Source organism: Stigmatopora argus, chromosome 22 (assembly GCF_051989625.1).
Source record: "Stigmatopora argus isolate UIUO_Sarg chromosome 22, RoL_Sarg_1.0, whole genome shotgun sequence".
NCBI lineage: Eukaryota > Metazoa > Chordata > Actinopteri > Syngnathiformes > Syngnathidae > Stigmatopora > Stigmatopora argus.
This window is the reverse complement of record NC_135408.1, coordinates 6,940,199-6,965,533: the sequence shown is the minus strand read 5'-3', so window position 1 is coordinate 6,965,533 and position 25,335 is coordinate 6,940,199. Positions and strand designations below refer to the sequence as shown.

Here is a 25,335-nt window from a genome sequence, read left to right as displayed (position 1 = left end):
TAAAGGAAGTATATTCACATTGACATGCTCGTTTGTTGCCGCAGGTAAGACTCCGCCAGCAAGTCACCCAGTTCAAGTTGCTCAAAAGAGCCCAAAATGGAGGTAAGATTAACATCCGCATTTAATTTAGATTGATCCCTTTTAAGGATTTGATATCACATTTTCATGATAATGATACAATGTATGTGTATTATGAATATGACACACCTCGCAGCCAGGGCAGAGTCCCCCTTACGGACCAGCCTTCGTTCCCTCCAAGCTCTTCGGAACAGCCGAAGTTTGGATACAGAAGACTGCCCGCTTGTTCATCAAACATCAAACACAGATCTTTCATCAGGTTTGGAGAAATAACCTCACAAACTAGAACCACACTCAGCTTCATAATTTTGTGCCCACCTATCACGTCTGGATTTTGATTTAGAACTGAAGGAAACCTTGCTACTAACTAAATGTCCTAAAAATAGATTTAAAAAATGTTGCTTTTATATGCTCATACTAGACCATCAAACAAATGTGACTGATAGTGTTTTCCATTTTTTTTTGTAATTGTGTATGCAATTTTGAAGTAACATGAAAAATCTCCACTTCTTGCGAAAGCTTCCGCGAACTCCAGCGACTGGTCGCACTGGATGAGAGGCTCGTCGGTCCACAAAACAAAGGAAGTGCAGAGGTCTCAGTCTCTTAGTCCTGGCAGAATACCTCACTGTGCCAAGAGATATCTGTCTGTTAACTCTTGTGTATATGCGTCACCCGAGAGGTCAACTTCTGCAGCTTGGGGAAGCAATGCAGCATCTGCGAGAAGGTGAATGGCCTCAGCAGCCATCAATGCCGTTTTCTTGCTTATTTTTACATTCTAGCAAATTTGTTTGGTTTCACAGGCTGAGACTTTTGGCGACATATAGACACAGAACTACTACTGCTTTAATGTTAGGAGATTGACGTAGTTATGTACAGTGACGTGAATAAATTATATTACTTAACATTCAGTGAACGGGAACTTGTTTGACTTCAATGTTTGGTGACGTGTAGGTTGACATCAAAACAAAACAGCATTTGGCAACAAGCTTAGCGCCGGCTTGGTATTTAGGCAACCGCAGGAATCTGTAAATTAAATGCAAAATTCAATTTTTTCATGACCATTATGTAACAGGTAACATGGTTGTTCAAACTATGGAAGTATGCAATGCGCCCATTTCTGAGGCCTCTGGTGATACAAACAAATATTTAAATGTTTAAATATGAAAAAAAATAGACCATTTATGAGTGCAGCCGTTTTCTGTCGTCAGTTATACCTAAACACATGCACACTGATGAAATCAAGCACAGGTGTACGTGATTTTGAGTATTAATGCCATCATCATGAGGAAGAACAGGAAATCTGGAATATTTCAATTTGATCAGACATGGCTGCTATCACTGATAAATGTCCAACTGAAAATACCGTTTTGCAAAAAATCTTTGTCGGCTTTTCAGCACTGTTACACACCAGAAAATGCAAATTTTGCTTTTTTCATTACAATTTATCAAACACGATAAATGCCTGGGCGTTGGCCATTCTTATGTCTGACTCCAGTTGCAGATGCTATGCAAATTTTTGTTATATTAAATTCCTTTTTTTTCTTTGTCCTCTTTTTCTATTGGAAGGTTCACTGGTTTGTAATTAAGTTTTGAGTCAGAACGGCTTTCACGTACACACCGTCTTAAAAAATTAAACGCGTTACGCCAGTTGAACAGCAAATCATACAAAATACATCAAACATCAATTCAATGTCACTTTAGCATCAGCAAGTTCGGAGGTTTATTAATGTCTTAGCAGCAGGTTTGAATGTAAAGTAACAAAGACATACACACTTAAGACCATCAATGAAGGAAACAAAGTTTGCATTATTTTTTTCTTCAGGCACAGTTTGTGCTGTCTCTTTTAGTAGTGTCGTTGAAAACATGGTGGAGGAAGAAGAAGAAGAAGAAAAAAAAGAAGTCCCTAGCGTGCTCGGTAAAAGATGTGGAGAGCATACATGAGTACATCCGCTTGAAAGTATTGTGGCTCCCGTGTCATTGAGTAAACGATTGTGGCTGTGACGAGATTGCAACGACAGCTTTTATTTCCAGTTCAATTCGCTGCTCACCAGCCTTCTTTCGTGCTCTTTCATCGAACCGCAAGACATGGCACTTATGTTCAACCAGTGACAGAAAAATAACATTCACATCATAAAATACGGTCCCTCGTCTTTTCTTGTTTGAATCGTTGAAGGCTGCAAAAGAACACAGCACGTTGTCACTACATTCCTCACGTGGGCAACCCGTTACTGCTGAATTGGAAAGTATCTTTTGGCGTTGACGAAAAAAAAAGGAAGACTGTTTAAATGGTATTTATATACTAGTCAAGGTGCAACGATGACAAATGTGATCATGACATTTTACATAATGCCTCCAGTCGTAGCTGCAGAGTAGATCACTTGTTTTCAGGAATCGATGCACGTTGTGTCAAAATGGCCACATTGATATTCACATTTATGTTGTCGGACATGTCAAAGAAAAAGAAAAAACACGTGGCCGACAAACAGTATGTCGGCTGTGCTCACCGTCAATAATTTCTTGATTTACATGTTTTGAGAATACATACATTTAACACACACCTCACAAACACACTGACAACTCAATCTGCTAGATGGTCTTATTTGGGCTGTTGGCCAATAGAGGAAAAGTACTAGGAATATAAAAATACAAGCATATTTGTATTTCCTGTTGCTCTTCCCTGGTGAAAGTGGCTCATACAACTAGATATCGGTTTATTTATATGTATATGCTACATAGTAATTCGTTAGTGGCTTCTAATTTGCATATTTTCCTTTAAATGTGATGTTTTTTTTTTACTTAAGTGGATTAATACAAATGTTTTACGTTTACCCTTTTCACTTCAATGTACTGTTTTATTAGCGCAGGGTTTATTGATATACATACAAAGATAAGTATATACAATTCATGATTTAGAACAGATTTTGCATTTGAACTTGCTATTGGAATTTGACAATCTGGACCGGAAAATAAAAGATGTAACAGTAGACAGATCTTTTCTCTCACTTGATTTTTTTTTGGTCTTTTTACAATTCTTCAGACAGTGTGTTAAATTCTGTGGGGAAAGTGAATTATAGAACAAAGATTTTGATAGGGGGCACTTCCTCGTCATTCGTATAGCAGATCAAGGAGGAGTCACTTACAACTTTGGATGGAAGACAACCCTACTTTGTGAGTAGTGAACCGTGAGTGTAACATAGTTCCACGCGCTAAATTATTGCAATTTCCCCAAATGATTTCAAGAACATAAAAAGTCAAACAAGTGCACTAAGAGGCTATTAGATTTCATGCAGTGTTTAGATTTTGTGTACAAAGGCATCATGTCAAACAGTGTCAGTGTGAGCATTTCTTTGACAGCTCCCTCTTTTGATACGGATTTTTTTTTATTTAAAAAAAAAAAAGGATATTTAACGACATCCCAAAAACAAAAACTAGGTGGATAACACCAGCATTCCATGAATACCATGTGGTGGGATTACACGTCCTCAAGATTTAGTAGCTTTTAATCATCTAAGGTGCATGACTGGGGATGAAAAATCATACCAAATCACATTTGCAACTACTCGATATTTCATTCGATTTGGTCTCTCGCTACAAGAGAGGGTTAACTTAAAAAAGTATATTGCTTCAAAAGTTTTGAATGATTGTGAATATCTCATTCACCTCTTTTCCAGGTGCGTCTAGACCGACGGACAGACAGACATGGTATCGGTCACGGAAACATAGAAAGATGAATCCGAGAGATTAAACGATGACGACCCCCACTTGGAAAGGTGGCCCGGCGCGAGCGCCGATGCGCCGCTTTGGGTGAAGTGGAGGTCGGCTGAGAGATGAGTTACAATAGTCCCGTCCGGCCGGCTCTGTAATGGAGGCTCTGCAAGCATGCGTCCCATTCGTACAACCGCCAGTGGTCAGTGGTCAAAACAGAACTCTTCATTTGCTCTTCCCGGAGGTGCTGGAGCCCCCCGCCCCACCCTCCAGCTTGTCGGCGATTTCGGACGTGTCTAACTTGTCGGAGCCGTCCCCTTTCTCGGACCTCTCCTTCTCGGATCTCTCCTCGCCGACCGGCTCCGATCGCTCCGACCTGGCGTCCGCGTCGCCCTCGGACCTTTCCTTCCTCTCGGAATGGTCGGGGTCCAGGCCCGACGTGCCGGGCTTGTCCCACTTAACCAGGGCTTCGTGCTCAGTTATGCAGTTGGTGATGTTGGATGTCCAAGCCTTGAGATCCTCCTGCGGGGAACAACAACGGCCAAATGGTTTGTTTTCTGCGGCTTGCACAATTTTAGCTGTCGCTGATGGTCAACCAGAGATTTTCTAAGAATGAAGTGCTTTTATTTTGGACTGCATATTACCACTTACAAACACATGACCGTTTTACTGACATATTGACTTTTGATGCAGTTTTTTTTCCAAGATATGCAAGAATAAATGGTTCAGAAAATGATTTTTTTTATTCCAGTAAAAATATTTTGTATTAAAGTGACCAGTGCTTGTACTTCGAAAAAAAACACTGTTTACAAATAGTACATGACATGTTGTCCCTATAATTAGTTTCTAAATAGAAAAAGTCCCATTCATGGACGTGTTTGCCTAGCGGTTTCATTTACTGCATCCAGAAAATGGGTAAATTGTCTTACCTCATCTTTTGCGTGGAATACTAATAAGCTATTTCCATCGTTGATTCTGAGAGAAAGAAAAACAGTCATGATCAGTTTCTCAAGCATGCAAAAATTTCAAGTTGTCATTATGCCTAAAAAAAAGCACATTTGGAATCGATCTTACTGAAGAATGAAGACATTTTTCTTCTTCTTGTATCCCAGAGAAGGATCAAAAGAGTAGTTAGAAAGGTCGACAGATGGTTCCCCGTTGTATGTTGTGTTGTGGTTCCTGGCGTCCTTGTAGAAGGTCAGCTTGCCCTCTTTCAGCACACAATAGACGTTCACCCAGGATTTGCTGGAATTGGAATCATGCAACGAATCAGAGGAAAATATGTTTTGGAAATGTTTCACACAGATCGCTAATCACTATCACTTCTTTGAATGAAAATGCATGTTTCTACCTGGTGGGGCTCCGCTGCTGGGCTTCGAGATCAGATGTGGTGGCCTTTTTGCGATACAGGAATCCTTCGTTTTGCGCCGAGTGCGACGGTGGCTGGGGTGTGGTCGGAGCTCCGGTGGCCGGAGCCGATCGGGAGCGGCGACTTTCCTCTGGTTCTTTTGGCCGGGGCCTCCTCCTCGGTTTGGGTCGGTCTCGAGCCCGAGGCCGGCCGTCAAAGCGTGTCACCGGAGCCGAGAGGCTGCTCGGAGGTCGGTATGGGTCGCCTCTGGCCTGACCGGGCAGTTTTCAGAAAATGTCTCAGAGGCTCGACGTGACACGCAGCATTTGAATCACTGTAAGAGACGACTTACATGTGCTGCTTCTCTCTCCTGGACTTGTTCTACTATCTCTGCCATAGTAGATCGCTTTTCCCTGCAATGATGGAAAAAGGAAAGGCACAGAAACATTCCCTTGTATAAATGACAACTGTCCAGAGACAAAATGTAGGCTATGCCAAAAATGATACTATTTTATATTATTATTATTACTTTAACCTATAGTGTTTTTTCTTGGTTTTTGATCCATTTAAAAGAAACACCCCTCAAAAATGTGATGTACACTCTATTGTGTGCATTCTTTGCGTGGCATGACTTACTATATTCCGGTGCGAGTCCAAAAAAAGATGGTAAATAAACTAATTTGGTATCAACATTCAGAGTGTCTGATGTCTGCTGCTTTTATATTTGGAATGCGTTGGACATCCAAGAAGAGCTCAAGATCTGCCTGCCCATTTCCCTGATTAAATCCACCAAAATTGTTGCCAGTAGGGAATACGGGCCTGCTTTTTGATGGCAGAAATTGTCCATCTGCTAGCAGTACCCTGCAGGACACACTCTGGCTAGGTAATCCCTGGCTCTGCGCTGAGCAAACTGCCACATTCTTAAATGGGTGTGGTGGAGCTTGCAGTGGTATGAAAATAAAAATGCATTTGTTTTGCATTTGCGTGCAGTCGCAGCGCCTGTGAAAATATTGCATTGTCTGAAAGGGTGTATTTTGTGAAGTGAGAACGAAGGTGGTTTTCAAATACTTCTTACCCCGAGCGTTTGTCGGAACCCTCTTTACCCGAGCCCTCCAGGTCACTGGAATCCTGTCGTTGCAGCCTCTGTTTGCTACCTCCTTCCTGTTCGCTGGACGACTGCCTCTCCAGGCGTCTCCGGTACCGCTCCTGACGGACAATCATCGGCAGCTCGTTCAGCCTGGCCTGGATTTCCTGCTCGCTCGATGTTTGTCTGCCCAGTTTGTATTCCCTCTCTCTTCTGAGATGGTCCATCTGAGGGTCCGAGCGGCTCCCCCGGGGATCCCTCTGGAGCCGACCGTGGAGGAGGTCCAGTCCCGACTCCGGCCCCGCCGTGTCCGCCATGGGAATATCGCCGTACTGTTCTCGCTGTGCTCGACTGGCCTCTAGGAGGGGGTTCACAGCCTTGTGGATATGATTGATCCCAGAATGCATGAAGTCGGCTTTCAAATGTTGCCAGGCGTACGCCATTTTCGGGTCCATGATGCCGCCGCTCGGTGCCAGGTAACCCGAACTTCCTAGACTTCCGCTGCTGTAATGATTTTGTGCCAGATAGCCCGAGCTACCCATTCCACCCCCACCGTGATAATTCTGAGCTAAATAGCCTGAACTTCCCAAATTTGGCTGCGGCGCCAAATATCCCGAACTCCCTAAATTGGGCTGCTGTCCCAAGTATCCTGAACTCCCCATGTTTTGAGGCTGCGTCAAGTAACCAGAACTTCCCATATTTGGTTGTGTCAAATATCCAGAGCTTCCCATATTCTGCTGCTGAAGAAACCCCGGGTTTGCCATTACTCCGCTGCTTTGTTCCTGTGCCAGGTTCCCCGAACTTCCTAACCTGGCACTGGCTGCGTGTCTTTGCATGGCATATCCAGAGCCACTCACGCAACCCAAATTTAGTCCAAAGTAAGCAGAACTCTCAGCACCATCAGGTGTTTGATTGTTTAAGCCGGGGTAAGTAGAATTGTCCTGTATTCCGCAGTTGGAAGCCAGCACTGAAAAAGCAGAGTCACTTCCACCCCCAATGGTCTGGTGGTTCATCCCAAGGTATGAGGGGCTCGCCATCTTCCCGCCGCACTGCTGCTCGAACCCGTGGTAGCCCGATCCGTTCAGTATCGGGTTGTAGCCGGCCAGCGAGGTGGTCAATCTTTGTGTCGCGGGAGGGGTAGCTGGTTCCTGTAAGGGTGGGGGCTGGATTTGGGCATGCACCATCTGTCTCATGTAAGTCGGGGTGGAACTGAACGAGGGAACGCTCGGAGTTAGACAAGATAGCGGGAACATCCTTCTGCTGAAAAGCGGGGTCTTTTTGTCTTCTTCTTTTTTCTTCTCAGCCTGAAAAAGGATTTCAGATTATTATATGCACATTTGCAGGGCAAAAGAACTTAAACAAAAACCATAAGCGCAACACAATTGTAGTAAAAAAAAAAGAAATCACAAAAATATGGAGGAATATTGGCTTGTTCCTTTTCCAACTGCCACGGAAGAAGAAGCAATGAGTAAGATTAAGGATCACGAGACACCTTGAAATGGCACAAGGATGCAAAATGATGGAAGACCCAGGCCTGCCGAGCCACTTCGATTGCCCAAGATTTTTTTTTCTGTGTGTTGAAACCTTTTAGCTACAGTCAAGCTTACAGCGGAAAGCTGGCGGAGAGAGCTGAAGCGTTCTTTCCAGGTTACGGCAGCCTTGCGGAAGGCTTCGTGGCGAAGGATGAGCTGCTCGACCTCATCGGTTTGGGCCTGGCACGGTCCCACCTCTGGCTGCTTGGAGGTGATGGGAGGTTCCTTGGCCTTCAGCCAGGCTTCCGCTTTTACCGTCTCCTGGGCAAACTGGAACCTCTCGTGCTCTGTCGAGGACAACCTCCCGTTAACAGATGCCGATAGAGCCTGATGTTCTCCATTTTACTGTTGTTACTTTGACGTAGTATATTGAGATTAGATTAGATTAGACTAGATTAGACTAGATAACTTTATTCATCCCGTATTCGGGAAATTTCACTGTCACAGTAGCAAAAGGGTGAGGAAAAGACATTTTAGACATAAATAAATAGGTAATAAATTAGTAAATAAATAAGCGTGTTGCATGAAATATATATACATATACATACATATATATACATATATATATACACATATGTATATATATATATATATATATATATATATATATATATATATATATATATATATATATATATATATATATATATGATCAAATAAAAATTGGGACATATATTTCAATGTGACAATATATTTTTTTCCTCTTCATTGTGTATTCTTTGGCTGGTATGACTTCTAGCCCGTAAATAATGTTTCTGTCATCTCTATAATTTATTAATACAATAAAACAACTATGAGGACATCCACTAGGACTGGTGATTCCATGTTTTATAGGGCTGCATTAATATAATTTCAGTCCAGTGTTACATTGATTCAGTTGAATTTATTGAACATAGCATTTTATCAAGATGTAGAGGTAGGCTACTCACTGCTTTGTAACCGTTCCTGGTGCCTGTCCCATTTCTCAACAAGGTCCTTCTGTTTAGCCAGAAGGCTTTCCAATTTTTCTTTAATCTGGAGCCATGACCCCCCCAAAACCCCAATTGATTAATATCAATTTATCTCATACTTGCATAATTAATAATAATAAATTCATATTTTTCAAATTCAAGTAGGTAATTGAATGATTTTGCTTGCCCGACCTCGTCCGACGCGGAGTTGCCAGCAGCTATAAGGATCTTGCCGAGATCTGCACATTGCTGGATGGTTTTGCTGCGGCCGTCTATTTTGGCTTTGATCTCCTGGTGTTGTTTATTCATGACCTCCAATGCCTTCAAATCCCTAAAACCAGAGTGTAATATTTAGAATTTCAGATTAGAGAAAGCAAATCATACAATTACTTGAGCTGCAGTACAAATAAAAACATATTGTGACAATAAATCCTCATTACGCAATAGTTGGGATTTTTTTCTCTCTTTCAGTTCATCTCAAATGTGCGTTAAAGGACCTTGTTTATCATGCTTTGTGAACTAGGTCGGCAGGGAACGTTTTCAAGTTACATTATCCGATTTTTCAGAGAGCGGCCCTGGTTTGGAAAAACTTTAGACACCCCTGCTGTCATGACAGACCCCAATGTGGATTACAACTTGACAAGAACCAATTATGTTTGTAAAATAATTTTGCAACTTTGCCTCCTCAGAAGCTGCTAAATATCAAAAAAGGGTGACAATTGGAGTTGTGTAAATTGGCCCATGGTTCGATACAAGCATGTTAAAATGAAGTGTAAACGACAGCTCACCTAGGTTCATCCCAACCAATCTGGCCCATGATGCCCTCCATCCACATGAGATTTTCCCGAACGACTGAGAAGAACTGCACCTTGTCCGTGACCGAGGTGACATGCACACGGCTGGCCTCGCAAGAGCTCAACAGCTCCTTCCAAGCCTCCATGACTTGGTGCTCTTTTACCATAATGGCCTCGGCCTTCTCCCCAGCATAAATGGTAAGCAGCTGCGCGGCGTTCTCCTGTAGCTGTCGTACCTGAGAGCACACCAAATGTCTTCACTACTGAAAGAATTAATGATTTGAACATTATACTAGCACTTACCTGTGTAACTAGGAGCTGGAGGGCGTGCTCAAAAGAGTGCATTAGTCTCTGCAGGGTGGCTGGATTGGTGATGTTTGCTTGGCACGCCCTCACTTCAGGCAGCTGCTTGCTCTTTCCGGCGATCTGAGCCATGACCTGCGACGGCGACCAGAGTCATGATCACCAGTGATTCAGAAAATAGGAGGCTTGTGTGTGATGTGCTTCAGAAATAGGAGCATCGTCTTAGGACAAATGTTATATATACGCAATAATGATGCACTACATTTTTATGGAGGAGAGGTGTCAATCTGGGAGTACTTTTTATTTTTTGTTTCTTTCAGAGGGCCCTTATGTCTGCCATCTAGGGCTGCAGCCATGAATTAAAACAAGTTGACAATTCATCCATGATCAATTGATTTGACCAATATTTTCATGAACCATTTGTTTTCTAGGGACTTTTTTCCTGCAAATGATCCAAAATCTTCTTTTTGGCAAATATTCTACACTGCACACTAGGCTAGCTGGTGGAACGGTCTAAATACAGGTAGTTGGGAACGCACCTCTTTGCAGTCAGTGAAGAACTTGTGAAGCTGCTTAGATGCCTCCAGCATCTGCCTGCGAGTCTCTATCAACTCCAGGAGATCGGCCCAGGATTCATTCAGGCCATCCTTCCACTCGGCAATGGTGGCCGCGTCCGAATGACCGCAGTCGATCATTTCGTTCACCATTTTGTTTACCTGCTCCATCCGCTGCTGGCCAATGGTGCTCGTTTCGCTGGCAAATTTAATGAACTTGTCTTGTAGCATCTGAAAAAAAAATGTAAACGCGTAACCTAACATTCCTGAGCTTGTAGTGGGAATCGATCACTACAAACCCCAACAATAAACCTCAATCAAATCATCTGGAGAAAAGACTCAACTCAAAATGTAGTTTCATCATTTACGCCGGGCGAATAATAACTGGGTGGCGGCCATAGTTTGGATAGCCCTCGTGTGAAATAAAGGACTATAGGTGCAATGATCCTAATTCTCACCGTAACATGCTCCAGGTCTTGGCCAAGATCGGTAGAACTCGCTACCGTCTCACGTTCAGTGATCCATTTCTCTAATTCCTCTACGTCCTTGTTGAGCTGATAAAGCCAGTACTGCTGCTCCAGCTTGATCTTTCGGTGCTCCACCATGTCTTTCAGAGACACATACAGTCTGTCTATGTGGGACTGCTGCTTAGTCAGCTGCTCACTGAGGAAGAGAACAAAAAAAACGATTAAAAAAACAATACAAAAACAAAAACAATGATACATAGTGTGTCCACTCTTCATTGATTTATTTATGAATGACATGCGGGTGACATCTACCCTCGCAGAATCAAAAGGACAGAGACAAAGGCAAGAAAAGCAGACTTTTTATGTGGGTAGGTGAAGAGAAAGTCAAACGAATCGTGTCACACCTCTCCGGGTGTCCGAGCTCTAGCAACTGCTGGCATTGCTGGGACAGCATGCCCACAGTCTCTGCATATGTTTCTACTGTTTGCTCCAGAGACAAGTGCGTCTTCAACAGTTCCAGTGTGCTGGGCTCATCCTGGAAAAAAAAAGGGCAAAAGTGAGCGAGCGGCTCAACTCAAGTGTCGGCCTCCGACGGAAGCGCCTGTCCAAGTTGTCCCTACCGTGCCTTTTTCGTCATTGGCCTGCTGGAGCTTCTGAGTCGACAACCAGGACTCCACCTTGGCGGCCTCGCTGTAGTATTGTTGAGCCTGCAGCGCGGCGTCCAGCATGACCGATCTCCTTTCCAGCTCAAGTTGCAAAACCTCCCACAGCTGCCGCACGTGACCAGCCCCTTCGCGCACAAATTCTACTTCAGGAGTGCGCAACGAGGCGATGATTCCAGCTCTGTCCAGGACCTCCTCGACACGAGTCCGCCGCCCCGCTAGCTCCCGCTGGAGAGTCTGAGGAAGCAATCTCAGGTGAGCCCGGAGCGGGCTTTTCGCTTCGAATTGACGTCACGGATAACTCACCTGGTTCTTTTTTACATGCTGCTGAACACTCTGGAGATTATTTCCATATTCCTTACATGTTGCCAGGGGAAGTCTTTCTTGAATCCAGAGCTATAAAGTCATCAGAATTGGTTATCGGTATAATGCACAACAAAATAGGATAGTCGCAAACGACCTCGGTCACATATACTTCCCCTATACATATTGGAACGCTAACAAATATTAAAAGGTGAGAAGATGATGAGCTGACCATTTCATCCTCGAGGTCTTGAGCCACTTGATGCATCTCTTTTGAAGCCAGCAGGATGCGGCGTCTCTCCTTCAAAGGCTCAATGAGACGAACGATGCGGGTCTCAACCACAGCTGGCTGCTCGCCGGCATCCTTGTCACCCGTGGTCAGACTTCGTTGGGGAAGGCAGACACCCTGCAAGCCACCCAGTTCCTCCACGTCCTTGTAAATGTCCCCGAACTGAGACTCCATAGCCTGCGCCAAGAGTACGCAGTGACATTTTAGGCAAGGCGCAGTCATTTTGGTCAACTTTCATAGTTGTGTCAGTAAAAAACAACAACACTGGATATGTAATTTAAAAGCCTTGAACCTTGAGACTGAACAAATCACGAGTCAGGTCACTTATGTCCTTTTGTTTTAACAACCAAAAGCCTAGTAAGGGTCCAGACAGCGCTACTATCGTGATCATGAATAAACTATTTTCTGCTTAATTGCTGTTTTCCTCACTTTTTTCAACGCTCTATTTTCAGACGCCATCCTAAAGAAATAACTCAGCTGGTATAGGCTCCAGCACCCCGCAACCCATATGTGCACAAGCAGCGTTCAAAATGAATGAATATTTATTTTCTTGCGAAAGTATTTTGTACATTTATGCATAAATTTAATGCTGCCATTTTTTCTTTCGACACAAGATTTATTCTGTTCCGAAAATATTTCTGTTTGATTTAGCGTGGGCCATTTCTTCCTTTATACTTGCCTGGAATTTCTGGAGCTGCTCATTGAATGTGGGCAGATGATGTGCCTGTTCCAGTTGGGGGGGCTGCCGCTCCAAGTGGGAGAGCTGGTTGTCGAGGTCTGAGTAGCTCTTCACCGCTGGCTCGGGCTTGTTGTTCTCAAAGAGCTGGCGAGCTTTGGCCTTGGTGGTGGTCTCCAAGTCGGACCAACACTCCCTGATCTCCTCTAGCTTTTGCTGCACAACACTGCGCAGCTCTGGCTTCTCCTGGATCAGCCCCTGGCCTTCCTAAGGGAATAAAAACAGAACTATAGGAAGAACTGATCACGCTAACACTACATGACAGCAGAGATGGACATAAATGATTGTATCAGTGCTATCAGTGATAGCCTTATTTAGTTGACAAACATGCATTAGGCGCGAGACTGTCATTTCTTGGCTGAGTGGCTTTGCTTCTTCCTTGTACACTCCATTAATGTCAGGTATAGCTCCAAGGGATGGATCTTATGGGAGGAGGCGCTGTCTCACTTAAGATGGGATATAGAGATGAAAAACACGACAGCCAGAATAAACATTTTTCTATATTTCTCGATATATTGGGTGTGAAAGGATGTTTTTGTTGTTGTTGCATAACGTGGACACTCAAACTTTCCTGGGTCACCATTTGCGTAGGAGCCTCACCTTGATCTACGCATATGTCATTGTTTGGACTGGGGAGAGAAAGTTGGCAGTGGATGTAATGTTAGATCCGCGGCCAAAAATAACATGGCATAAGACAGCTCAATGCCAACACATTGCTTGCTGAGAAGCAGAGAATGGGCCAAAGTTGGGCCTCGGGCTGACCTACAAATCGTGCATGGTATATTTGCTCTTGTACCTGTGCTTTTCCTTGCTCAGGGGTTCATTGTTCGTCACAGAGCTTGATAGATGTCATGCACAGAAGAAAATGCATGAATGGATTATCATTTTTAGTTAATGTACCTTTAGCTTTCATTTTTTTCTTCTTCTAATTTAGGAAAACAAAAAAAAGAGAGCATTTTTCTTTTTTTCAGTGTCTGTGTGTAAAAAAAAAGGAATATGAATTGTTTCCCAAATTGGTAATGGAAAAATGGAAATATTTGACCCCCTGTTCTTTTATGAGTTTATTCACAGGAGTCAGTAAGTAAAATAGGAGCTTTACGGTTGCTTCCATTTCAGCGACTGCATTTTGCTTGTTGTTAAAATCATGAGCTAATACTGTATTATTGAGTGCGATGATTCCAAGGCCTCCGGACTTGGAAAACATACCCATTCATCTTGATAGAGTCATGCGTATCATTTCATAGTGGCAAGTGTTTATCTTTGCAAGAAAATGATGGTGCGGAAGCTGTGCAGAAAAGAATTCAAAGTTATAAAAAAAGAAATGAAACAATTTCAGGAAAAATAACCAAACACATTCCAAATTTGGCTGTTTTCTCGTATTTTGCTGTAGGGCCGGACTATCTTTTCTAACGGCTTCCACTGTGCAGTGCTGCATTTCTCCTCTTGGCTCAGCCTCTGTGTTCAACTTTTGCTTGTGCTGGGTCTCTCTCTCTCTCTGTCTCTCTCACATCCCTCAGCTTCATTCTCCATCTCATAATGCAGAGCCAGCAGAAAGCCGTCTCCCTTGGCTTTACTGACACACAGAGGCAGGCAAGAGGAGAAATCAGAGAGGGGGTGGTGGAAAGGGAAGAGCAGCGGATGAGGAAAGGCAGAGTACAAGAGGAAGGGAGGCAGGCCAAGCAAAGGTTCGTGGAATAGAATCTGTCTGGCTGCGGCTTTGCTGGGCCGTGGCTCAACCTTTTTGCCAAGTTAGAGCCAGTCAACATCTTGCCAGGTGCAGTGACAGCTCACAATGTTGTCCTGGCCCCCACATTACATCATCGTACTGTACTAAACTGGGCAGACTTCTTGAACGCTGATCCAGCAAAGGAATTGGAGTTATGTAAGACCACTTGCTTTCTGTTAAAAATATAAATCGATTTCAACTGAAGAGTCCACACGGTCAAAATCTGCTACTAATCACGCATTTGGGTCTTAGCAAAGCTCTTGTAATATGTTTATAGGTGCAGCCTCTTAATAAAACGATCATTCCAGTGTTTGAATCTGCATAAAAGCACTAAAAACATATCGGATATAAAATATAAAGCCATAGTTTTTCAGCATTTCTACCGCTCTTCACTGAATCTGTAGCTCATCGCAGCTCGGGCTAAAGAAGTTACACATTGTTTACGTCACAATGAGTGAAAATTCAACTCAAATAAGCTCCACATAGTCTAGTATGCAAATTCTAGTACACACCCAAAAGAAGGTCAAATATCAGCCAGCTTTGATTCAAACATGGAACAAAGAAGCACCATGCCCTATGAAAACCCCGCAAATATTAATCTTAAATTCTACAGTATATATAACTGCTTTAACTTAACACTTCCACATCCTGTTGCAACAATGCTTCTAATTGTACTGATGAAGACCCAAGGTTTTGCTATATATAAATACAGACAAAATGACACTCCGATTCACACCCACGGTGCAATTTAGAGTCCTCAGTTGACCCAAGACGAATGATTACCAAGAGAAAGCCCAAGAATGCTTTAGGAGAATATGCAAATGTTGTACCAAGATCTGTGATGATTCCCACAACCTCACACAGGATCATTGAACAGTTTTGTATCGACATTGGCATCACGTTTCCAGTATCGGGAATTGGAATTACACGCAGTATTGTATTGCTTATCCTCATCCATGTTTAGCTAAAAGTATAACTTTAATCCCGGTATTTTTACAATCATCATCACAGTACAAATAACATTTACCAATCTCAAATTGATTGGCCGGAACAAGTGATCTTAGAACCGTGGGAAATATCACTTGATTCACATCTGTATTCAAACATCTAGTTGGTCAATTTGTCAGGACCAACTAGATTATGGGGTCTCAAACATGCTACTATGATTTTGAAAATATTGTAAGGACATAAAAAATAAATAACATGACATTGATCTTTAAGCTTAACTAATAAACACTTAGTATACTACCTATGTTGATGAATATGGAGCAGAAAACCAGCAAAGTGAAAGCTTAAATACTGTATTATCAATAGTTTTGAAGACATAATGTTCTGTAAGTGTGGAAGGTTTCTGACAGATTAAAGTTGCCAGTGGTAATCACCAGCTCATTAAATGAGGCTAAAAATTTACATTCTCTGTTGCCACAATGGCCGAGCACATTGCTCCAGTCAGGACTTTTCCGCCCAAAAATCTCTCCATGCGACATTGATTCACACCTTAAACGAGATATATTTTATAGGACAACATTGCAAATTTAATACAAACTACAATTTAAACATAAAATGATTTTCCTGTATAAACTGCTAAAATGACTAATACGATGCATTAGGTACAGGAGTAGTATGACTTGTTTTCAATAGGCAAGGATATTATTAGTTACACAGCTATCTTATGAATATTTAATAGTGTAGACAGCAGTAAATTAATGTATAAAGATCATTACAGTCAATTGTATTTGTGCATTAAGTGGGCAGCAACTGATTTAATGACCTATATATAGGTTTCTGTTATTTGCAAGACAACAAATAAGAGTAGGCTATCGTTTCCTATCTGATTTTTGTGTGTTTTAGAAGGATTATTGAATGTGAAGGAGTTACATTACTAAAGGCAATATCATTCATTTATTTTCTGAACTGCTTTATCCTCACTAGGGTGGTGGGGGGTGCTGAAGCCTACTCCAGCTGACTTTGGGCCAGAGGCGGTGGACACCCTAAATGGGTGGACAGCCGATTGCAGGGCACGAGGACACGTACAACCATTCACTCTCACACTCATACCTAGAGGAAATTTAGAGTGTCCAATCATGCAAGCTTTTGGAATGTGGGAGGAATCCAGAGTACCCGGAGAAAACCCATGCAAGCCCACGGAGAACATGCAAACTCCACATATGTGGACCGACCTGGATTTGAACCCAGGACCCCAGAGCTGTGAGGCCGACGCGCTAACCACTCAAATTAAAAAAAAAAACTAAAGAAAATTAGACATCTGCAGTAAATATACAAACTAGAACATGGTCTTTCTGGATAAAAACAACATTGAGAGCACACTGGGCTAATTTACATGTGAATAGCCCACCTGGGCTACAGCAAGGCAGAGGACAGGATCACATAAAAACAAAGTTAATTAGTAACGCAGGTTTTGCTTTCCAATCAACCTGCATGAAGAGTAAAATGAAAGGGAGACCCGTTAATCGTAGAGTATGATCAGCGGTCCTCAAGACACCCCCAAAGCTAAATGATGGGCCGAGGAAATTGTAGTCTTTACATCGCTGCTGGGGAGGCAAAAGGGATCATGTCACTTGCGAATGTGCAAAGCACGCCGAGAATAACCTTGACAATGCTATCCAGGAAGCCTCCTTTGCCAAGTAATGAAACAGCCATAAGCCAACGATGACAGCTCTCCCAATTTTCCCTAGCCGAGAAGACGACTCAGACAAGATCACAGAGTAGCTCCCCGCTCCCTCTGACTCACCTGCTCTATCTACGTGACCTCTCAGTCTTGCATCGCATCCACTCACCTGTTCTATCTTGGCAAGCCATTCCTTGTTCCGGGCCAGTTCTGCCATGAAGGCCTGGTGCTTCAGCCACTTCCTGTGTAGCTTTTGAGCCTCATCTCGCGCCGTGTCTCGGGCCATAAGCATCTTCTCTTCCGCCCGCTGTCCCAGTCACTCAGCTAGGGGAGACAAAAATAGCCACCATCAGGAGGCCAATGCCCGTGCCGGCCCTCTCCCACAGGACGTCCTGCTCGCTTGTACACGCCAGCCGCCCTCTGCAGGGGCCCGGATACCTGTGCTCTCACCGCCCACCCCTACCGGGATCTTTTTCTGAAGAAGAAGAAGAAGGGGGGGGGGATAAAAAAATCAAGATAAGCACCTCAGCAGTAGTCGCAATGGAAGCACTCGAGCCCTTGGTTCGGCTCGCCCCGGGTCCTCATGCCCTACCACTTGAGAGCTCTTGCGGTCCTGATGCTGCAGTGCCGGCTAGCCGCGAAAGGCAAAAACAACCAGCAAAAAACAGGAAATGAGCCAACGGCAATGCTGGGAAGGAGCTAGGCGGGCGGGCATCCGACAAATCTGGCAGGTGCCGAGGTATCTCCTAGCCTCGAATGTCAATTCAAATCCAGGAACGGGCCAGGACGTTGTTGTAGCATCGCCAGAGCAATCTCTCAGCCGGAGCCAACCCGATCATCCGGCGCACGCTAGTCCCGGTCGATCTATAGTCCTGGCTTGTGAAGCAGTAGACGGGAGGAGGATGAGGAGGAGGAGGAAGAGTTGGAGTGGGAGGAGCAGGGAGAAGGAGATGCGGAGGCAGTGCGGAGGAGGCCGGTTAACACAAGCGATCGGCTCTTGAAACGCATCGTTACCGATGCCGACGTGAGACGCCACGCGACATTCTTGCCCGGGCTGGCCTTTCTCGTCCTGCCGAGCGGCTCGACCGCGTGCTGCTGCAGTCCTCGCCTCTCGGCTGCGCGTGCGTGTGTGTGAGTGTGTGTGTGCGCGTGCGCCTGTGCAATGGCAGTCAGCACTGCAGTGCCAGAGCAGAGAGAAGGAGACGGCAGGGACGGGCGGATAGAGAAGATGCAAGAGTGCATGGGAAGCAGGCGGCGAGAGGGCACGTCAAAGGGGGGAAAACGGGGGAAGAGGGCAAAGATGGCGGTGGGGCGCTGAGATACCGAACGTAAGAAAGAGCCTGCGTCATCCTTGGGTGTCACCAGGGACATTTCATTTCTCTGCACTAGAAATGACTGCACTCGGGAGCGCCGGCAGGATTTGGGATGGAGGAGGGGTCATTGTAAAGCGGTGAATGAGAGGGCTTGCGTGCAGCTGACTGAATTGGATCAGCACATCTCGGCTGCTTTAACTCTTTCGCCGCCATTGGCGCTGGAAGGGAATGACAAATCCATTCCAATTGGAAGGTGGGCATTGAGTGGTCCTGTTTGTCTGTGATTGACGTCCAATCCACTTTGATTGGAGGCAGGGCGGTTTTTGCAATGGGCAATGTGGGTGACTGTGCAGGGTGCAGTTTATTTGGGGGTGCACGAGTGCCCACCCCCATTAAAAAGAATTTTTTTTAAACGTTATCTTCACTTTATCCCTCGTTTCAACGTCAAGTTAGTGGAAGTCTAGTCTAGCAGTGCCAGGCACTCACACTACCCAATTTTTTTTCTTATTGTGACTAATTTCTTATTGTTGATGATATGCATCACAGATGGCCAGAAAAGTCAAGTTTTAGGTTCAACCCAATCTTCCAGAACCTAATTTCATGTCAAGTGTAAAAAGGGTGAAATACTTATAAAACATTTGCTACAGTATAAGCACTGACTTCAGATAATGGTAATTATCTAGATAATTTTATTATTTAAATGTATTCTGTTATACTTTTGTGTCTCAGGGTTGTTGCATTATACATTGAATTTTATCTCTTGGCACATTTTTACTCTTCTATTGGGTCAAATTTTGTTTTGATTTTTTGGGCTAAACTTATATGAAAGAATACCTACATTTGTATTTCAGCGTGTATTTGATAATCATTAATATTATTATATCTCTTATTATTATGTTTGTAAATTGGGAATTTGAAGGGGGGTTCTTAGAGGATCATCCCAGGGCTCAAATTTAGCCAGCGCCGCCTCTGGATTACATTCAGAGAGTGATTTGGCAATATGTTATAGTACTTAATAGCATATAATTTAAGGTCAGGTAATTCCAAGAACCTCTTGTGAACTACTATCACCATCTAGTGGAAGAAATGAGCACTTTAGTTCTTGTTTCTAGATTATAATTCCTCACATCACAACAGATTTTGTGTTTTGGTAAACAAAGAGAGAAAAGAGGGAATAATGATAGATTGAATAAATATTTATATACTTAATCTAAGGAGCATTGCAAGCTTCATATGGCTATTCTTACCAGAAGGAAGAGAAGAGGGGAGACAGGTAAGGCAGGGTGAGTGCACAAGCAATATTAGCGATGCATTTTAGGGGGAGTCTACTCCAAACATTATTTTCTCTTCTTATTAGATCTGGTTACAGGATGAATAAATCTACTCAGCAAAGGCCTTATTTTGTGTATCATTAAAAATTTGAAGGGTGGAATGTAAACTGTCCTGCCCACGTTGACATGCATTGATTGAGACGATCCTAATAAGCAGTTCCGCCAAGAATGGCCCCGGTGAGTTGCTACTACACCTGCAGTTAGGGGGCACCACTTTAAACACTATGGGAACTAGCCAACACACTCTTAACCTTGACCATGTGTTCCGGCATCGTCAATGGAGCCTTTAATGATAACTCAGTATAATGACTGACTTCTCTTTGGAAAGAATGTCTGATGAACATACATGTTAGTGTCTAAAAACCTCTTCTTTGCTTCAGTTGGATGCAAAGTCTCAGAAAAAAAACTAAGCAAACAATCATTTTTGTGCAGTAAATATACTTTTTTTTCTTTCAATACTCACATCGTGATTCTCCAGTTTGGTCCAGTCACCTTAAACGGAATGATTCATATTAGGATTCAGGGCAGGGGAGGAAAGGTAGCCAAATTCCTTTGCTGGGAAAACGTGTCATGACATCAGCAGCCAAGATCTGCATGACATAAATCAACAAGACGGCATGCATTAATGTTCGACTTATGACTAAATGAAAGAGTGCGGCTTGTCACTGACCAAAACATTCGTTTTTAATTGCATGGTCACCACCTTACTTTTATGAGAAGTGTCTCTCAAATCACTCATCAGTTATTTCTACATACAGAGATATGAAGCTCATCAATCACCACACATATATTATAATAATTTAACATCATTTTTACAGTTTGCGTGGGACGACAACTTATATATGTATTTTTTTGACAGTAGTAGTGGTGTGCAATACTGAGTATCCCAATGTCAATCTGAACGAAGTTCCCTTCCAGCCCCATCAGTTAAAGTGGATTGCGCGTCTAATGGTAGCCAACTAGTTAATACTCAAACACATTTTAAAACTCAATTTTTTTTTTCTGAGCTGGATTCCGATCAAGGTGGCCTGACGAATTGAGTGGTTATCACGTCACAGCTATGCAGTCCACCTGTGTGGAGTTTGCATGTTCTCCCTGGGCCTGTGTGGGGTTTCTTTAGGTAATCCGGTTTCATCCCACATTCTAAAAACATGCATGGTAGGCTGATTGGACACTCTAAATTGCCCCTAGGTATGAGCGTGAGAGTAAATGGTTGTCCGTCTCCTCGTGCCCTGCAATTGGCTGTCCCCTACCTCTGGCCTGAAGTCAGCTGGGATAGGCTCCAGCACCCCCGGCAACCCTAGTGAGGATAAAGTGGTTCAGAAAAGGAATGAATGAATGATTCCGACCAAAAATTTAAAAGCAAAAGGATTTCAAGCTGGCCCTTGCATCCTTGTTTTTAACGCGTCCCTGGGAGAAAAAAAATTGGACAACCCCGTTATAGTGCCACTTTTTCCATTGATGGCATTTTATTGAGGTGAGAAAAATTCCTGCAATGGCCAAAACATGCATTAACATACCACTGCAAAACCAAGGTTATCGTCCCCCTACCTTACTCGCTTATTAGCCTTAACTACCCCTTTGGTAATATTCATCTACGTTTGGCACACAGACCTCTAATAACAAACAGCTAACAACTGGTCATTACTGAGGCTTGAGCAGGAGATTTACAAATCTTCGTCTGAACGCCATTGGACAGGTTGCATCCCTTCCTTGAAAATGGTTATTCCATCACCGGTGGAGGGAGCTGCGTGATAAAATCTTGTGATTTATTCCTGGCGGCTGATAATTACTGGTGTGTTGTCACCTGTCAAAAATGAATGGACAGGCAGAGTACGAGTCTGTAGTCTGCGCGCTCTTTACAACGCTGCAGTAAATCTGAAATGTTTGTGAGGCCATAAATCGCGAGTGGGTGATCAAGGATGTGCTCTACTTGGCGGCATGGGATCAACGTTTCAAAAATGTGTCGGAGATAAAAGGTACGCGGAAGATCAGCGGGTGATTTGAAAGCTTTGTTAAGTAAAGGTGTGTAGCTGACTGACTGCTTTACAACTTGTTGGAATGGACGAATGCTTGAAGGCAATCTAAAGACAAAATTGGAAGAAAAAAAAATTCAATCGCAAATTATACTTTAGAAAAAAAATTGAATTTACTAAGCAGATTTTTATACTGATTATCATTTAATACTTTGGTTTTCTCAGTATTTTTTCTTGTTTTGTTTTAAAAATCCATTCCTGTTTTTGAGTGTTTTGTTCTGAGTCACTCCGCCCCGAGATTTAGTTCTCATATATGAAATATGCTCAGAAAAACATTCAGTTCAAACATCAAGTATTCATATATTTAAAAAAAAGTCTTAAGACAAGAGGGTTAAATGACCATTATCAATCCCATTATATTTTGGAGTAAGGAGGTATTGGAAGACAGATTGCCCCAGCCGGCAGCAATAGCAGGTTCTAATTGTAAAGTATTTGGTCTTGTTTTTCCCTTCTTTGAAGTTTAGGCTTTGCTCTTGTCCCGAGGTGCTGCCCAAGCCTGATTTATGAGGATGGTTTCCAGGGAAGTTACTCTAAATTACATGGCCCCTTAAACCAGGCCACAGAGAGGGTCAACTCGTCAGTTGTGAGACATCTAATTGTAAGACAAATCGTATCCGCGTTAGATAAGGTTTCAAAACACAGAAACCACGGGTACGCTCGGACGACGCGGCAATATTGCCGAAAAGTCGAAGGCTTTCCAAGCGTACCGGTACGTTTTGTTTTGAATGCTAACCCACAAGTGTTGAAACTTGTAAAGGATGTGAGGGAGAGTCAGAGGAGGTGACAGTGCAATTTGGCTGGAGGGTGCTCATAAACACGGTGAGGGAGAGAGTGCACCATTCCTCACAGGTGACTGTACCATGTGACTTCAGGAGCTTTAAAAAGCAAGTCAAAGCATCCCGTGGAAGCACAAGTGAGTACAAGGCACCGGCGGAAACTTGGGGCGGGAGCAAAAAGTAAGCCGTGGCCCCGCACGTCGCGTGGCGTCCACTTTTTCACTCTCGCAACGCCAGCGACAGTCACAATGAGCTGCAGCAGCCTTGCCGAGTCGGAGTTTTCAGAGGAAGAGTCGGAGCTGGCCGCGCTCGTCCAAGGAAAGGACGAAGGCAGTCCGCAGACGTGCTTTCGAGACAGCGAGAGCTCAACGAGCAGCACCGGCGACCCGGAGGAGGGCCCGAGCAAAAAGCGCAACAGGCCCGTTCGCTCCAAAGCCCGACGGGTGGCGGCCAACGTCCGAGAGCGGAAACGCATCCTGGACTACAACCAAGCCTTCAACGCTCTACGGGTGGCTCTGAATCACGACCTGAGCGGGAAACGGCTCTCCAAGATCGCCACCTTGCAAAGGGCCATCAATCGCATCTCTGCTCTTTCCGTGTTCCTCAGCGCAAACCCTGCCGGCAAGGCCTGCGCTCACAGAGAGTGCCACGGGTCATCGTCGGCTTCTCACCTGGAGGTGAGCAAAGGTCATCTGGAATGTCAGAGTTACCCTCCCTGGTACGCGTCCGTCCCTCATCACCAGATGCGGGCAGAAGAGGAGCCTCCCATGCACGGACGGCCAACGGATTCGCGCATCTACGTGGATAACGGCGCCTCGTCGTGCCCCCCTTCGCCACACTACCCTTGTTATCCTACAGAGGGACAGCTTTACGCCTCACGCAGCGGCCCGCGTGACCATTCACCCAGCCCGCTGCGATACTCTCAGGTGGCCGACGGCTCGGGGTACCAGTCTGCAATGTTTGGATCCTGTAACCAAGGCTACATGGACACTTTTGTGGAAGCCTCTCCAGCCTGGCAGGTGAACTATTTTCAAAAGCATGAGCACGGCCTTTATTCCGGCACAGACATACTGTAAGAGGAAACATCCTCAGAACGGTTAGCTGTGGACAGTTAAAAGACCTCGGGGGAGGGTCTGATGAATATTTTTGCTTGTTTCTGGTGATAATATCAACTGACTTTTATAATACACTCTAGGCCAACGGTGTCATAATCCATACTATTGGTGAAAAGGAAAGTGTGCATTAAAGTCATGTTTTTTGCTTGTTGTTGCTGAAATGTAAACATTGCAAATTGTTGTCTCTTATGAAAATGTAAATATGTTAATTGATTGATAGATGTTTCAAGCAGACTGAGCAAATTTCAAAAGGTTTGTTGTATATCTAATAATACCATGATGTCATGGTCACAATGGCCCTCAACAATGAAATGAGTTTGAGAAGCAATCCAATAAAAAATATAATTAACAGGGAGGATTAGATGTGCAATGTTCATATTGTAAAAGAATGCTTTACTCTGGAAAAATAGTCATTGTTAATGACTTCACAGTATAAAAAAGCTGAATGACTTAAATTTTGTAGCATAACCTTTCCATTTTTATAAGAGACGCACATCTACCTATGTGCTTACGGTTGTGCAACAAAAAGTAAGTTATTCAACGTATTTTCTTTAAAAAATGTATTTATTTTTACATACTTGTCATGACTGTATATTTGCAAAGGCATTTTTATACATTTTCTAATTAAATTGTCAAATGATATTAATCCTGTCACAATGGATGTTGCTTATTTGCTCGTTTTGACTTTTGATACAGTTTTTAAAATAACTTAAGTATGCACGTCCATGTGTGCAAGTAGTGCGTGTGCATTTGTGTGCGAGTGTTTGTTAGATTATAGCCTAAGGTCGGCAACCTTTAGCATTCTGTGACTGTGATGACAGAGGTCCTCCACTCACTTGAAAAATGTCCTCGCAAGTCCATTCTTGTCATTTTTCCAGGCGACAAAACGTTGAAAAATTATCAACGCGTGGAAAAATCAAAGCACAGTACGTCGATTCTCATCTTTGCTGATTTCAGTCAAGGCAACTCTTTCGACAATCCTGAGTTCAGTGATTATGAGCATGAGTGGGTCAGCTGGTGGATCAAAAAGGGACAAATTAAAAGCCGTAGTGGCTTATGTTAGTCAACAAAAACCTTCCCTCCCTTGCCAAGTAGCATGAAAAACAGCTCTAATATTACATTATTGGAGGGAGTTCACCGACAGATTTATGTGGGTTCAGGAAGGAAGACTGCGCCCCCTCATCAGTGCGGTGAAATCCCCTGTTGGAGCAGCACTGGCCCGAAGGTACGAATGCAAGTGGGAAGTTTTTTTTTTTTTCCAAGATCCTAAAGGTCTCTCAACAAGGGCCTGGGGAGAAACGCAGCAATCTTATTGGTGTGGCAATTACCAGTCCGGAAGGAAAGGGAATTTCGGACAAAGAGATCATCAGTCAGGGGGAGTGAAATAAGAGAAAGAGGACATGTGAAAGAGGAGTAACGCGACTTCAGTTTTGGCATATTTTGAGCAGACGTGAATCAATGGAAAAGTTTGAGTCACTAGCGCGAGACGATGGCGGCTGACAGCCCTCAATGACAGCATGTCTTATTATACTCCTTTTTTGGCAGAACCTAGCACCATGCACTATTTTATATGATCCTGGGAGGGCATCTTCAATAGAAGATTA

General features: G+C 43.6%; 2 protein-coding genes and 1 long non-coding RNA gene across 4 annotated transcripts; 2 read left to right on the top strand and 1 right to left on the bottom strand.

Moving 5' to 3' along the window:
- The first annotated feature begins 37 nt into the window (after positions 1-37).
- Positions 38-3,066, top strand: LOC144068244 (uncharacterized). Its single transcript, XR_013298140.1, has 3 exons — positions 38-102; positions 215-337; positions 598-3,066. It is a non-coding gene; the product is annotated as an uncharacterized LOC144068244 (long non-coding RNA).
- sptbn4a (spectrin, beta, non-erythrocytic 4a) lies at positions 1,665-18,501 on the bottom strand. 2 transcript variants are annotated; one of them, XM_077592594.1, is made up of 20 exons: positions 17,685-18,501; positions 17,330-17,484; positions 12,749-13,012; positions 12,013-12,246; positions 11,784-11,873; positions 11,436-11,714; positions 11,220-11,350; positions 10,807-11,011; positions 10,334-10,579; positions 9,795-9,929; positions 9,486-9,727; positions 8,890-9,028; positions 8,677-8,761; positions 7,823-8,034; positions 6,207-7,519; positions 5,484-5,544; positions 5,135-5,403; positions 4,858-5,028; positions 4,713-4,758; positions 1,665-4,305 (listed from the first exon to the last, which is right to left on the bottom strand). In XM_077592594.1, the coding sequence occupies exons 2-20, from the start codon at positions 17,450-17,452 to the stop codon at positions 4,009-4,011; spliced, it is 4,542 nt and encodes a 1,513-aa protein (XP_077448720.1). In that variant the 5' UTR covers positions 17,453-17,484; positions 17,685-18,501; the 3' UTR covers positions 1,665-4,008. The 2 variants fall into 2 exon arrangements, with proteins under 2 accessions (XP_077448720.1, XP_077448718.1); XM_077592592.1 differs by having other exon boundaries at positions 17,330-17,635; positions 17,753-18,501.
- A 4,363-nt stretch (positions 18,502-22,864) lies between these two features.
- Positions 22,865-23,692, top strand: bhlha9 (basic helix-loop-helix family, member a9). Its single transcript, XM_077593059.1, has one exon. The coding sequence runs from the start codon at positions 22,865-22,867 to the stop codon at positions 23,690-23,692; it is 828 nt and encodes a 275-aa protein (XP_077449185.1).
- The last annotated feature ends 1,643 nt before the right edge of the window (positions 23,693-25,335 follow it).

Excerpts from the sequence above, each read along its gene's own strand:
- bhlha9 (XM_077593059.1), top strand. The coding sequence starts at position 22,865 with ATGAGCTGCAGCAGCCTTGCCGAGTCGGAGTTTTCAGAGGAAGAGTCG.
- sptbn4a (XM_077592594.1), bottom strand. The coding sequence starts at position 17,452 with ATGCTTATGGCCCGAGACACGGCGCGAGATGAGGCTCAAAAGCTACAC. Across the intron at positions 8,035-8,676 it reads CCAGGAACGGTTACAAAGCA|AGCACGAGAGGTTCCAGTTT; the intron begins GTGAGTAGCCTA and ends TGTCCTCGACAG. Across the intron at positions 5,545-6,206 it reads GGTTCCGACAAACGCTCGGG|GGAAAAGCGATCTACTATGG; the intron begins GTAAGAAGTATT and ends CCATCATTGCAG.